The sequence below is a fragment of the Argopecten irradians genome, chromosome 3 (assembly GCF_041381155.1).
Source record: "Argopecten irradians isolate NY chromosome 3, Ai_NY, whole genome shotgun sequence".
Taxonomy (NCBI): domain Eukaryota; kingdom Metazoa; phylum Mollusca; class Bivalvia; order Pectinida; family Pectinidae; genus Argopecten; species Argopecten irradians.
The window spans coordinates 49,347,387-49,360,466 of NC_091136.1; the positions used below are offsets into that span (position 1 = coordinate 49,347,387).

The 13,080-nt window shown below is 34.0% G+C and overlaps 1 protein-coding gene across 1 annotated transcript in view; it reads right to left on the reverse strand.

The window, feature by feature from the left end:
* LOC138319718 (protein trachealess-like) overlaps window positions 1-13,080 on the reverse strand; it is a 96,548-nt gene that overhangs the window by 60,072 nt on the left and 23,396 nt on the right. Inside the window, exon 2 of the mRNA XM_069262856.1 lies at window positions 5,570-5,611. Within this exon, the coding sequence (XP_069118957.1) occupies window positions 5,570-5,611 (42 nt within the window). The remainder of the gene's footprint in view (window positions 1-5,569; window positions 5,612-13,080) is intronic.

The following is a 13,080-nucleotide window of genomic DNA, read 5'->3' on the forward strand; positions in this document are numbered from 1 at the left end:
TTACCTGACTTTCACATGGTAGTACATGCACATTATTAAAATAGTGATCCATACTTTATTAGCATTAAAACATCTGTACCTTAAACTTTAAAAAATGACACATTATTCATTCACAAGAATTGCTTAAGAAAAGTTGTCTAAATGTAAATAAGTTAGGTTACTAAGTAAATTGGATATTATATATCTGGTTATCAATTAAAACAGATGGTTGTAATAATCAATGTTACCTGTGTCCAAAAATTCTGATTACATATTCTGAATCCTGTTTCATCAGTTATGGACTACTATACAGTGGAACTTGGTTAATATGAACTCAAAGGGACAGATATAAAACTTTGAGTTATCTGAGTGTTTGAATTAAGCGAGTTCTCATATCTACTGACGATATCTTTACTTAGTATATATAGAATAGTTCCATGTCGTAAAACAATGTGAACAAGATAGATGTCAATATTGCCTATGGTAGTTGCAAAATCAAAACATTAAAACTGAGATATATATTTTGAAATGCCGTTCTACAGCAGATTTATGAAAAAGAAATTGGCATTCTCGGCTATCTCGTCAAAAGAAATCTCATTTCCAGTTATCAGAACATTTTATTTATGATTTTTGTCATTCGGACCAAATATGGACTTCGTATTATCAGAGTTCTTCAAGTTTTCAGAATTCGAATTATCCAAGTTCTTTAAACAAAGATAAAGAGGAAATTCGACCGGGACCTGCAAAGTACTTCGTATTAAACCAGGTTGTTGAATTATCCGAGATCGTATCAACCAAGTTCCACTGTAATGTACCATTTGGAGATTTGGGCAAATATAAGATTTTATAACTTCAATAACATACTTTCCTCAATGAAAATAATAATAAAGAGAGACAGTCAAGTGTATTAAAGGCCATGTTTAAACTTGCTAATTTATTTATTAAAATAGAGTGCAAATGAAAACAATAATAAAGAACCAGGTGTTCCAGCAAATATTCCCTCTACAATATATGGACAGAGCCAGGTGTTCCAGCAGATACTTCCCCTACAATCTGAGGACAGAACCAGGTGTTCCAGTAGATACTCTCCCTACATTCTGAGTACAGAACCAGGTGTTCCAGCAGATACTCCCCTTACAATCTGAGGGCAGAACCAGGTATTCAAGCAGACACCCTCCCTTCAATATGTGGACAGAACCAAGTGTTCCAGCAGATACTCCCCTTACAATATGTGGACAGAACCAAGTGTTCCAGCAGATACTCCCCTTACAATCTGAGGGCAGAACCAAGTGTTCCAGCAGATTCTCTCCCTTTAATCTGAGGAAAGAACCAAGTGTACCATCAAATATTCCTCTACAATATGAGAATAGAACCAGGTATTCCAGCAGATACCTTTCCTTACAATTAGAGGACAGAATGAGGTGTTCCAGAAGATATTCCCCCCTAATAATCTGACAGCAGAACAAAATCCATTACTACTAAACAAGCATGTTTTAAAATATTTATTTTCAATTAGATAAGCAAATCTGATGATCTACAGCATAATGACACATTGGATAGCATAATATATATATGTATACAATTCCAGTAAAAGCATTTCTTGCTGTAGGGTCAGATAAAATAGATAATCAAAATTTAAAGTTAAAATTAATTCTAACAACTAAATTAAGTTTGCATAATTTTCAGTTTCACATAAAAACAAATAGTAAAATGCAAACTAATTTTGAAACCCTCAAAACTATTTACCAACTGAATAGTCAAGGAAATAAATCATCTGATTTATTGCCTGCATACATATTGTTTTACATTAGGCTTCTGTCATTCTGCATAAATAATTAACACATTTTAATTCTTTTATCTCATACATAAGCATAGGTGTCTTTTGTACCTAAAATTCTCTTTAAACACAAATATTTCTACATACTCCAAAGGTGTAGAATAGTTCTTGGCAGAATTATGATGCAGATTTTACAGTAATAACTTAAATGCATAAACTTTCAGATCTTTCTTGGCAAAAAAATAACAAATATTTGGAAAATCAATTTGATTTAAATTATTATTTAAAAGCTAAGATTTGAATGCATGCAATCTAGCTTGGGATGGACAAATGTAGTGTCACTGTACGATTAAAAAACTTAAAAGAAAAATGTTTTTATTTTAACTTTCTTGAATACAAAATTACATTGAAATTATTTTACTTAAATTTTTATTACAGCTATCTTTTATTACAAGATACCTATATAGCCAGTCAAACTGTCATTTGAAATAATTTGTTTCATTTTAACAATATTTTAACATCATTTTGCGATGCGATGATGATTTACCTGGAACAGAATTCACCAATTACATTTAACATACTGAGAAAAATTTAGCATCAGTAAATTTATCATTATTCAAAATGATAATGAAGTTAATCAAGGTGATGATCAACTAATGAAAAAAAATTGATTGTCCTACTCAAGTGATGTCATATTCATCACTACTTATTGTGTTGTTTTCTAATCATACTTGTCAATGCTGAACCTAAGCAAGTGAAGGCACAATTTGCAAGTGTTCATCAGAGGATATAAAACTGCTATGTTACAAGCTCTTATTGGTTTTAACAATGAAAAAAACATCCCTTATTAACAACCAATAAATTGGCTGCAAGTAGATGAATGGAACAAAAAAAAATCATTGGGTATTTTTTCTCTCTACACCACCCTCAATCCCCCCCTCCATTTTAATTTTCAGAAATAATTCTATTAAGATTCAAAGATTCAGATAAAAATTGAAACTTGAAACTGAAATAAAATAACTGGTTATGTTTATTCATTTTTTGGTTGTTGTTTTTCTTTAATTTGTTATTTTTGGTTCTATAAAGTATTAGTCCTAATATACTACTATTTTTTTCTTTTCACAAAGTTATATGCATATGTGCTAAACTGAAAGTTTTATGATAAGTAGACGAAATAAAATCATTTTGTTTAGTTTTGTAAGGGAAAATTTGATTCTAAAAGATAAAGTTATGAAGAAAATTATCTGTGTCTTAAATCTGTACTTTTTAATTTCAAATAATCTTAATAAAAACATCTGCTATTGCAAACTTGCAAACTACTATAAAAAGTTTGAACTATTATATTTTAGAAAGATCTGAAAATACAATAAAACTCTTGAACAGCTGTTGGATTTTGCAAAAATACTAGTATTCATTCAGTCAGTTTTGATTAAAATTAATTTTCAGATTTAAAATCTGCACAATAAAATAATCCAATAACATTAAATAATGCCTCTTTAATTTGCATCAAAATAACAATATAAAAATGGATTAAGGTTTAGATTTCATTTCAATTTGTAATTGTGAGATATCAAATTTGATTACAGTCTATTAGATGGCAATATGAGATGAACCAAAAATGCAAAACAGATGCTTAGTTTCATTGTAAAAATCTAGGATAGGTTAATAAAAGACAAGTTTTGATAGGACAGATAAGATAAAAAGACACTGAATGTGAATCTGCACTAAATCATTGTAAAGTTTTAATAAGAAGAATAAGGACACACTCTATGTTAGTGCCGGCGTGATAACGGCCGACAATATATAACTCCAGGTGAGGATGACATACATTTCTCAACAAACGGGAGAAAATAACTTGGCCAGCCGGGGTGGACCATTTGAGGTGTGATTGATTGGTCAATTTGTCTTACCAACACAGAGATGAAATATATGGAGATATCTATTAACATAGATAGAATGACTTATACTATAATACCAATAGTCTTCCTTCTGTTTTTAATTACACCAGTTAAAAAAAAAAGATGTAAAAATCACACGCTCTGGTAACGATAATGTATTTCTAGTTTAAAAGTACATGTCACATGTACAAATCCATTTCCTAAATGATCGCTTGTAGGTAGCATTTGTTTGAGCCGTGACAGTTTACTGACAACTGATGATAAAACGATAATTATGATGGTTTTAAATCAATATTCATCGGACAGTAGCATACAGATCAAAGAAACAGAGAAAGGACTAGCTGGGTAAAAAGCAATGTATTACAAATAACGACATTAACACCAAATATTCTGTCAGATGAACAGACGGCCTCTATCACAAAATTTGTGGACATTCGGGACTAAGCATAAGTTATTTATTGATTGATCGGTCAGTAGCATAATACCAAAAATATACAGAGTCATGAGGAAGTCCAATTACATTTGTAAACGCCCTTAAAATCATTAAATATGTTATGGAGATATGACCTTTACATATGACCTGATCTTCTTTTCTCTTATAACTTATGTTAAATCAATTTCATTTACTGTTCAACTATTTATGGAAAACAAAGAACCAATATGATTTCATGTTGCAAGATGTTGCGATGAAATAAACCAATCAGAAAAGACATAGTAAATTAGTTGAATGATTTGTACCAATCAGAGCGAAGTTTGAAAAAACATGTATGTAATGGACCAACAAGGAAACATTTGCAACTCGAATGGCAAAAATTTGAATCCAGCACCTCCCACCCCGACCTCTCATACTCCAGATACTACAGGATCCATATAATACCAAAGATATAATTTCTAGCATATTCAGCCTCCCTCTGATGATAGATGCAGAGCAAAAATTTATACAAGTTCTGTTCCCCTTCCCCCAAGGATATTTCTGGCCAAATTTGGTTACAATCCATGCAGAACTCTAGGACAAGTAGCGATTTATAGGATTTACCTCTATATCCTCTAATGGGCCCCGCCACTCCTGTCCCCAGGGGGTCAGTGCCAAAATTTATACAAGTTCTGTTCCCTTTCCCCCCAAGGATATTTCTGGCTAAATTTGGTAACAATCCATGCAGAACTCTAGGACAAGTAGCCATTTATAGGATTTACCTTTATTTCCCCTATTGGGCCCGCTCCTCCTGCCCCTGGGGGGTCAGAGCCAAAATTTATATAAGTTCTGTTCTCCTTCCCCAAAGGATATTTCTGGCCAAATTTGGTTACAATCCATGCAGAGCTCTAGGACAGGTAGCGATTTATAGGATTTACCTCTATTTCCCCTATTGGGCCCTGCCCCTCCTGCCCCTGGGGTCAGAGCCAAAATTTATACAAGTTCTGTTCCCCTTCCCCCAAGGATGTTTCTGGCCAAATTTGATTACAATCCATGCAGAACTCTAGGACGAGTAGCAATTTATAGGATTTACCTCTATTTCCCCTATTGGGCCCCGCCCCTCCTGCCCCTGATGGGTCAGAGCCAAAATTTATACAAGTTCTGTTCCCCTTCCCCCAAGGATGTTTCTGGCTAAATTTGGTTACAATCCATGCAGAACTCTAGGACAAGTAGCGTTTTATAGGATTTACCTCTATTTCCCCTATTGGGCCCCGCCCCTACTGCCCCTGGGGGGGGGGGGGGGGGGGGGGGTCAGAGCCAAAATTTATACAAGTTCTGTTCTCCTTGGCCAGAGGATGCTTCTGGCTAAATTTGGTTACAATCCATGCAGAACTCTAGGACTAGCTAATGATGAATGAATGTTAAGTAAGTCCAGTATGAATGCATAGGCCTATCTAATGTATGAGCAATTTTTTTTAGATTAGAAAATAAGTTACCACTTACCCGAATCTGGAGCCCTCCGGTGACTCCCAAGCAAAGGCATTACTGTAAATTAAAAAAAAATATCACTATAATTGTGTAAATTCAAGCCATGTATCAGAACCTTAACATGGGGTTGTATAAGAACCAGTAGAGGTCAATAGATATGACTTAATCTGTGCTGTTCCAAATTGATGCTTAAGGCCCAATTAAAAACATTGACTGAACACAAACATAATATTTACCAGGATATATATCTTCATTTAGTAATGGAATAAAAAGTTGACATGCTAATTATATTGATAACTATTTGTAAAGGAATTTTGACCATGTATTTTTAAAATTTTTGATAGTGAATTATATGATAAAGGGACATAATCCAGAACTTCAGGAAAAGTATCAAAAACAATGATAGGTGAGCTCACACATAAGATGTGTAGGGAGTGACATAAGGCCACACAAAAACAGCTAGATCAGTGCTAGTGATTGAATAAAAAACACATAAACCTTAAATCACTGACAACATGATGGATAACAGTTACACAGTTAGAGATACCACGATATTAGGGTTCGGAAGTGATGGACACTTGATGATCACTCAGGTAAAACATCAGTCAGGTGAAATGTAACAGTCATTGTCAAATTTTAAATATGTATCATCATAGGATAGCTTAAGTCATTATTTACTGCTGATCAAGAAACCAGGAGTTTTGTCACTGATAAGTAACAAACAAAAATAATAGAACAAACATGAAGTTGATTAATCAGTACTTCATCTCGTAAAGTAAGTTAACTCTGCATAAAAAGAGGAAAGAAACAAGATCTTTAATGAAGTATGAAACATCCTCATCAGCACATCACAATCAACGGAAACAGAATTAGCAACCCCTTACTTCTACCTATCAAATTGTATATGGCAACAAGAATAATAGCATAATATATTTTGAATTCTGCTTTCTGATAAAACAGTCAATCGGATAGCTACATTGTATATTTTAAAGAAATTGTCTGCTAGACAGAATGCAGCCTCCTCTGTTTATAAAAGATGTGATGCAATGGAAAAGGACAGTATGGAACAGAACAAGACCGACATGGGTCATAATAAATATGTATACTGTATTTTCCGACTGATAAGTCGCACCTGTACATAAATCGCAAAGGCATTTTTTACCAATTATTTCAGTTTTTTTTACATGTATAAGTGGCACTGGTATATCCGTCGCACCCAAAAGTTAGGCCCATGATATCGTACCCTCCCCTCTTCCAACCCTAACCCCATCTCCTCCCTTAAATGATTCATGACAAGCCAATTAACAATGCTTGATCAGTTACAATGACTGCTGGTGACCATTTCCCACACTACTTAAAGGCGCTCCACCACCAAAAGAGCAGCATAAATGATACTCATCATTTGAAAAAATGACTTATGTTTAATCCCGTAAATATGTGTCTAATTAACACAAAATTACATATGAAATAATCCGTTTTGTTCTTGTTGGGTGGGCGATCAATACTTCATTCCATATGGGACATAGTGCCATGGAATTTTTTCAGGACGCAATTATAATTTTTAATATTTTCATCTTAAAAGTAAAATAAGAAGCTCCAACTTTTCCATGGTGGTAATGCTGTAAAGTAAGTAACTTTGTAACTGAAGAAAAATACTAAATAGTCTGCTCCTGTTTTTGATAGTTGAAAAATACCATATTCGTCAGCAGTGTAGCATCTTTAAGATTTTTCTACCATAAACCTGAAATATTTTTTTTCCTCTAGAACACAATCTATTTCTGTAGATGACGAGACAAATATGCATCAAATTTGAATATTTAATCGTAGTAAACCCAGATATATTGATATAGATAATTAGTGATAATTAATCTTACCTGCCCACCTAAATTATATCAGTTTTACCTTTAAACTCCCAACATAATTGATTGAGCCAGGTGACATTTAGGTGATTTTTATAGGTTTTCTCGTTAGCTTTTATTCCTTAATGTGATAGATTTTTTTGCTTTTGACCTTTTTCTGTTTTCATCACAAGTGTCAAAGTTCAATTTTGTAATAATTCTGACACACTATTTCTATTTCCTGCATGAGAAACCTTAAACAAGACCAAAAGACTTCAACCAATGTGATTGTTTGTTGATTGATAGCATTGCAGAAATATTTGAAATTCATGTTTTAAAAACTAATTATTTTTTTGTTTCATACCTTTCATGAAGGCATGATGAATGACAGAAATTATTTTCAAAAATATTTGAAATACAATGAAAATTTTAATTTCAAAGTTTTAGAAAAGTGTAGTAAATGAAAACACATAAACAAGAGGCCCAAGGGCCTTAACGATCATCTGATTACCTTGGCAATAGCTGTATAGGAAATTAATTAGATATGGTGTCAGGGTTATAAAAACACTTGGTCATGACCATGTAAGGATAATTTCATGCAAGTTTCAGTCAAACTGCATGGGTAGAACTTCAAGAAGTTCAAAATGTGTTTTCAAGATGGCGGTTTTGGTGGCCATCTTGGTTTTTCGGGTCAACCCGACAAATAATAACACTTTGTTGGGACAATGTCAGTATCCTTAAAATTATTCAGACAAGTTCCAGCAAAATCGCACTGGTAAAACTTGAGAATAAGTTCAAACTATATTTTCAATATGGCGGGAGTGGTGTCCATCTTGGATTTCAGATCAACATAAGATATAAAAACACTTGGTCACAAACCATGACAAGGATCATTTCATGCAAGTATCAGCTAAAACACACAGGCAGAATTTGATAAGAAGTTCAAAATTCAAGATTTTAGAATATTTGACCCCCCTGACCTTGATAGTTGGTCAAGGTCATTCATTTCAATAACTTTAGTAACCCTTCATCCAAGCATGCCACAGGCCAAATATGAGTACCCTGGACCTTTTGGTTAGTTAAAAGAAGTCATTCAAACATTTTAGCCTATTTGACCCCTGTGACCTTGAAAGTACGTCAAGGTCATTAATTTTCACAACTTTGGTAGCCATTCATCCCAGCATACTACAGGCCAAATATGAGTACTCTGGGCCTTGTGGTTATTGAGAAGAAGTCATTCAAAGATTTTAGCCTATTTGACCCTTGTGACCTTGACAGCAGGTCAAGGTAATTCATTTTCATAAATTTGGTAGCCTTTTTTCCCCGCATGGTACAGGCCAAATATGAGTACTCTGGGCCTTATGGTTATTGAGGAAAAGTCGTTGAAAGATTTTAGCCTATTTGTCCCCTGTGACCTTGAAAGTAGGTCAAGGTCATTTATTTTCACAACTTTTATAACCCTTCATCCCCGCACACTACAGGCCAAATATGAGTACCCTGGGCCTTATGGTTTTTGAGAAGAAGTTGTTCAAAGATTTCAGCCTATTTGAACCAAGTGACCTTGAAAGTAGGTCAAGGTCATTTATTTTCACAATTTTGGTAGCTCTTCATCCCAGCATGCTACAGTTCAAATATGAGTACTCTGGGCTTTACTGTTATTGAGAAGAAGTCGTTCAAAAGATTTCATCCTATTTGACCCCTGTAACCTTGAAAGTAGGTCAAGGTCATTAATTTTCACAACTTTGGTAGCCCTTCATCCCAGCATACTACAGGCCAAATATGAGTACCCTGGGCCTTATGGTTATTGAGAAGAAGACATTTTAATGAAAAGTTTACGAACGGCGCACGGCGTCCTGACTCCTGACCCTTCGGGTCAGATGACCTAAAAATGTTACATGATTGACATGAAAAAACATTTATCTTAATCTTAATATCTTACTTATATATAATCCTGCCTGTTTATCCACTACCAGATTCCATAAATGGACAGTGATTCTGTATACAAAATATATCAAAAACCAAACATGTAACTGAACATAGACCCCCTATGGTGAAATCTTGTCAGCACTGCTATGTAATGGTGCACCCAGGCTGCATAAAATGTTCCGTAACCAGGGGTAGCAAAAACTCAACAAAAAAATATATATATCAAAGGATCCGAACGCAAATAATCTTATCACTCTCTTGCATCCCTCACTTTTTCCTTATCAAATATCAACTAACCACCCACATTCAATCATTGCCTATATCAACATCATAAAAGTACAGCCTGATTTTAAACAGATAACACAATGTGCGTTTAAAATGCCAAGAAATAAAATTCCCATTTAACTTAATTTTTCGTCTACAAATTTAAATTTCATTTGAAGGCAATTGACATGAAAAAGAGGCTTTTCTTTAAGCCCATTAAGCCTTCTGTCCATAAGAACTCCTGTCTAGAAACTTATCAAAATGGGCGTTCGTTGATATATTGATTGTAGCTCTGTTGGATAAAGTCTGGCCATTCTATCAGCAGGGACAGATAGTATATTGCCAAGTTTCACACCTCACTTCAGCCGAGTAGGTACCCTTTTACAGATGAAAACATTCAAATATGTTACAAAAGTCTCTTTCACTGATCAAGTTTTACATGATTTACATCACAACTGTGCACCGCTATTAAACTACATTATGTGTATCCAAGCTCCCGGACAAAATGCCGGAGAAGTTCTATCAGTGTTTTTCCTTATTCACAACTTAGACATATTGCGAGCTGCATGATGACACAACTTCGTCTGACATTGAGAGCCGAGCTGCCACTTTTCTGCATGGTCATTCATTTTTAACATCCTATTAAATTTTTTTATTCATATACACAGTAGAGAATAACAACATGCTGCATATTTTGAGAGATTTTATCACCTCGTTTTATCCACTTCTTTCTTTTATAATGTTTAAAACTTCAATGTTCTTAAAAGGGTCCATGAATTTAATATCAATGCCTTAACACGGTCTCTGTCCAAATCTCTATTGGTGTGGCTTTGACTGTCAAAACTTTTAGCACGCTCTCTAACCAAATACAGACATTTATACCTCATCAAATTTAAATATGTTTTGTCACTTAGAGAATTTTTTTAGATAACTATTTAGATATTCTCTCTTTAATTTGTTCGGTTCAACTTTTAACACTTTGTGAAAATAAGATTTTTTATGTTTTGTTTGATTGGATTTTATTTCTTGTATTAATTAGGGAAGTATATTATGGTTTACAAATGGCCCAACTAAATCTGCCTGCTAAGTAATGAACTTTTCTTTCTATAAATCCCATAGCAATAAAACAAGGTACTTAATTTTTGTACGGCTTAAACCACAGGAAGATATATAAAAGCAAAATTATGGTTGTATCCTATTACAAGCTTGAAAAATGAGTTTTATTTTCATTCTAAAAAGGCTTCAAAATGGAAATCCCAATTAAGTGGTGTGACTGAATAATACTGTATCATAGAGAGGCTATTGAGCCCTATGGGCCAAGGAGATTCGAGAGTATGGCTGGGAGACTAGGGTAAAGACACTTGTATGTTACCAAGAAAATTTCTTTGCCATGCAAATTCTGGACCATAATCCACTAGGTCAACAAAATGAGATGCCATATAACATGAGTAATAATTGTATAGTTTAAAACCTCAAATTGGCGTGGTGAGTTTTCTGTTTTATATCTACAACAATACGAAAACGGCATGAAGTTTGTTATCAAATATATCAACATTTCTCAATGTTTAATTATCATAAAAAGAATAGAAGAATGTGAGAAATCCTTTTATTTAAATTTTGGTAACTATCAGCAAGTCCTCTAATACAAGGTTGCAAAATCTGTCCTTATATTGTGAAGTTTGTGTATATACTATGACTGGGTATGTCTTCAATTTTTTCCCCCTTTGCCCCATTGACCCTAAATAAACAGGATAAAGGGAAAGTAGAAAATTTCAGGAATCTTGGATTGGTGAATTACAATACTTGAAATCATTTTAGAGCACACTCTCTGAAGAATTCAAAAAGAGTTGGTCCAAGGCAATTCTTCATAATGTAAGTATTCCTGTGTTCTTTGGGTTAAAAGCAGATTCTTGTTACAGTTGTACAAAGTTACTAAACCAAGTCACTCAATACTCTCTCACTTGGAAGGACAGTGGTATATATTGATCATATTTGGAGCAAACCAAAAATCCTAAATCAGCTACCATTACATGGAAATGTAGCCTTAACTCTCAAAATTAAGTCCACTTTCCAAGTCTATTATTTTGAGCTTTTTTGGCCAGATTACATTCAAACCATATAAGCCATGCATCCTTCCATCTTTACTCTACCTTTCAATAGACCTTTAGTCCTACTCCCCAACCTTACCTTTTCCATCTTTAGCCATAGCTAATAACCTTAAATCCCTTTATTTCCTAACTCATATCTACCTTCCAAACTTAACATGTACCTTACAAGACTTCCATGAAATCTAAATCCTCCAGACATTTAATTTTGCCTTCCGACATTTTAAGCACACATTGCAAAAGTTGAAAAAAATGGGCAGACATTCGGACCGGCAAGGACTGTGAGTAAGCCGGACCGAACAAGATTTTGCCAGACCAAACAGTAATGTGAATTTTTACATTGCTGTTGGGTTAAAAAAATAAACGATTTTGTTAAATCAAATGAGCAGGCTTGCATTAATTGCTGGACGGTCAGCCGGACGGATTTAAAAATAGGCGGTCCACATCAAATTTTTCCGGACATGTCAGTTGATCCGACAAATTTCGCTATGTTTGTTTTAGCCCTATACTTCCAATCTTAAATAGCTTTATACTTTCCAATATTTACCCATACCTACCTTCCAGGCATTATAGATGTACCTTTCATACAGTCTTCATAGACCTAAATAATTCAACACCAAGCTTTGCTTTCCACCATGTTTCCTTGCCCTACCTTCAAGTCAGCTCTACACAGTGATCAATTAATAAATCTAATTTTATTCATATTCCAAGACACTATTAGTCCGATAAATTAATTATTTTTAGAGTCCTTTTAAAATTCTACCAGTACAAGAAAAAAGATGCACACACAGACATACAAAACCCTTTGACCTCTAGATCAACCTCCTACCTTCCAACATTTTGCTACACATGACCTCCAAAGTTTAGGCTAATATGTATCCCTCCTGCACCAACATCATGTCCACAGTCTGCACTTATTGTTTTCTTATTTTTATGAGATAATGATAGACATTTGTGCCAATTTCAAACAAAGGTACATCTCAAGTTGTATTTCATTGGCTTTTTAGTGGTTAAACATAAAACTCACAGGGAATCTTACCTCTTCAGAATAACTTTTGTATAATCATTTGCAGTGCACAACTACTTCTTACTTGATGTTTGAGATATATTTTATGCTACCAATGCCCATTGAAATTTCAAGGGGTTTTAGATACAATGAATCCTTAAATTGATTTCAGATCCTTTAGATTGTTTCAATTTGAAACTACATGTATATGGGTTCTTTCAAAATTGCAGACATACAGCACTTGGATTTACTATTGAAAAGTCAAAGATCCATGACATTTCAGATCTAGATCTGATCTCTTTGTCAGAATCCAGATTGCATGGCCAACAGGGTTATTATTGCTAAAAAAACACACGAAATATGAGTAAAGTAAATTCTTTAGAAAAA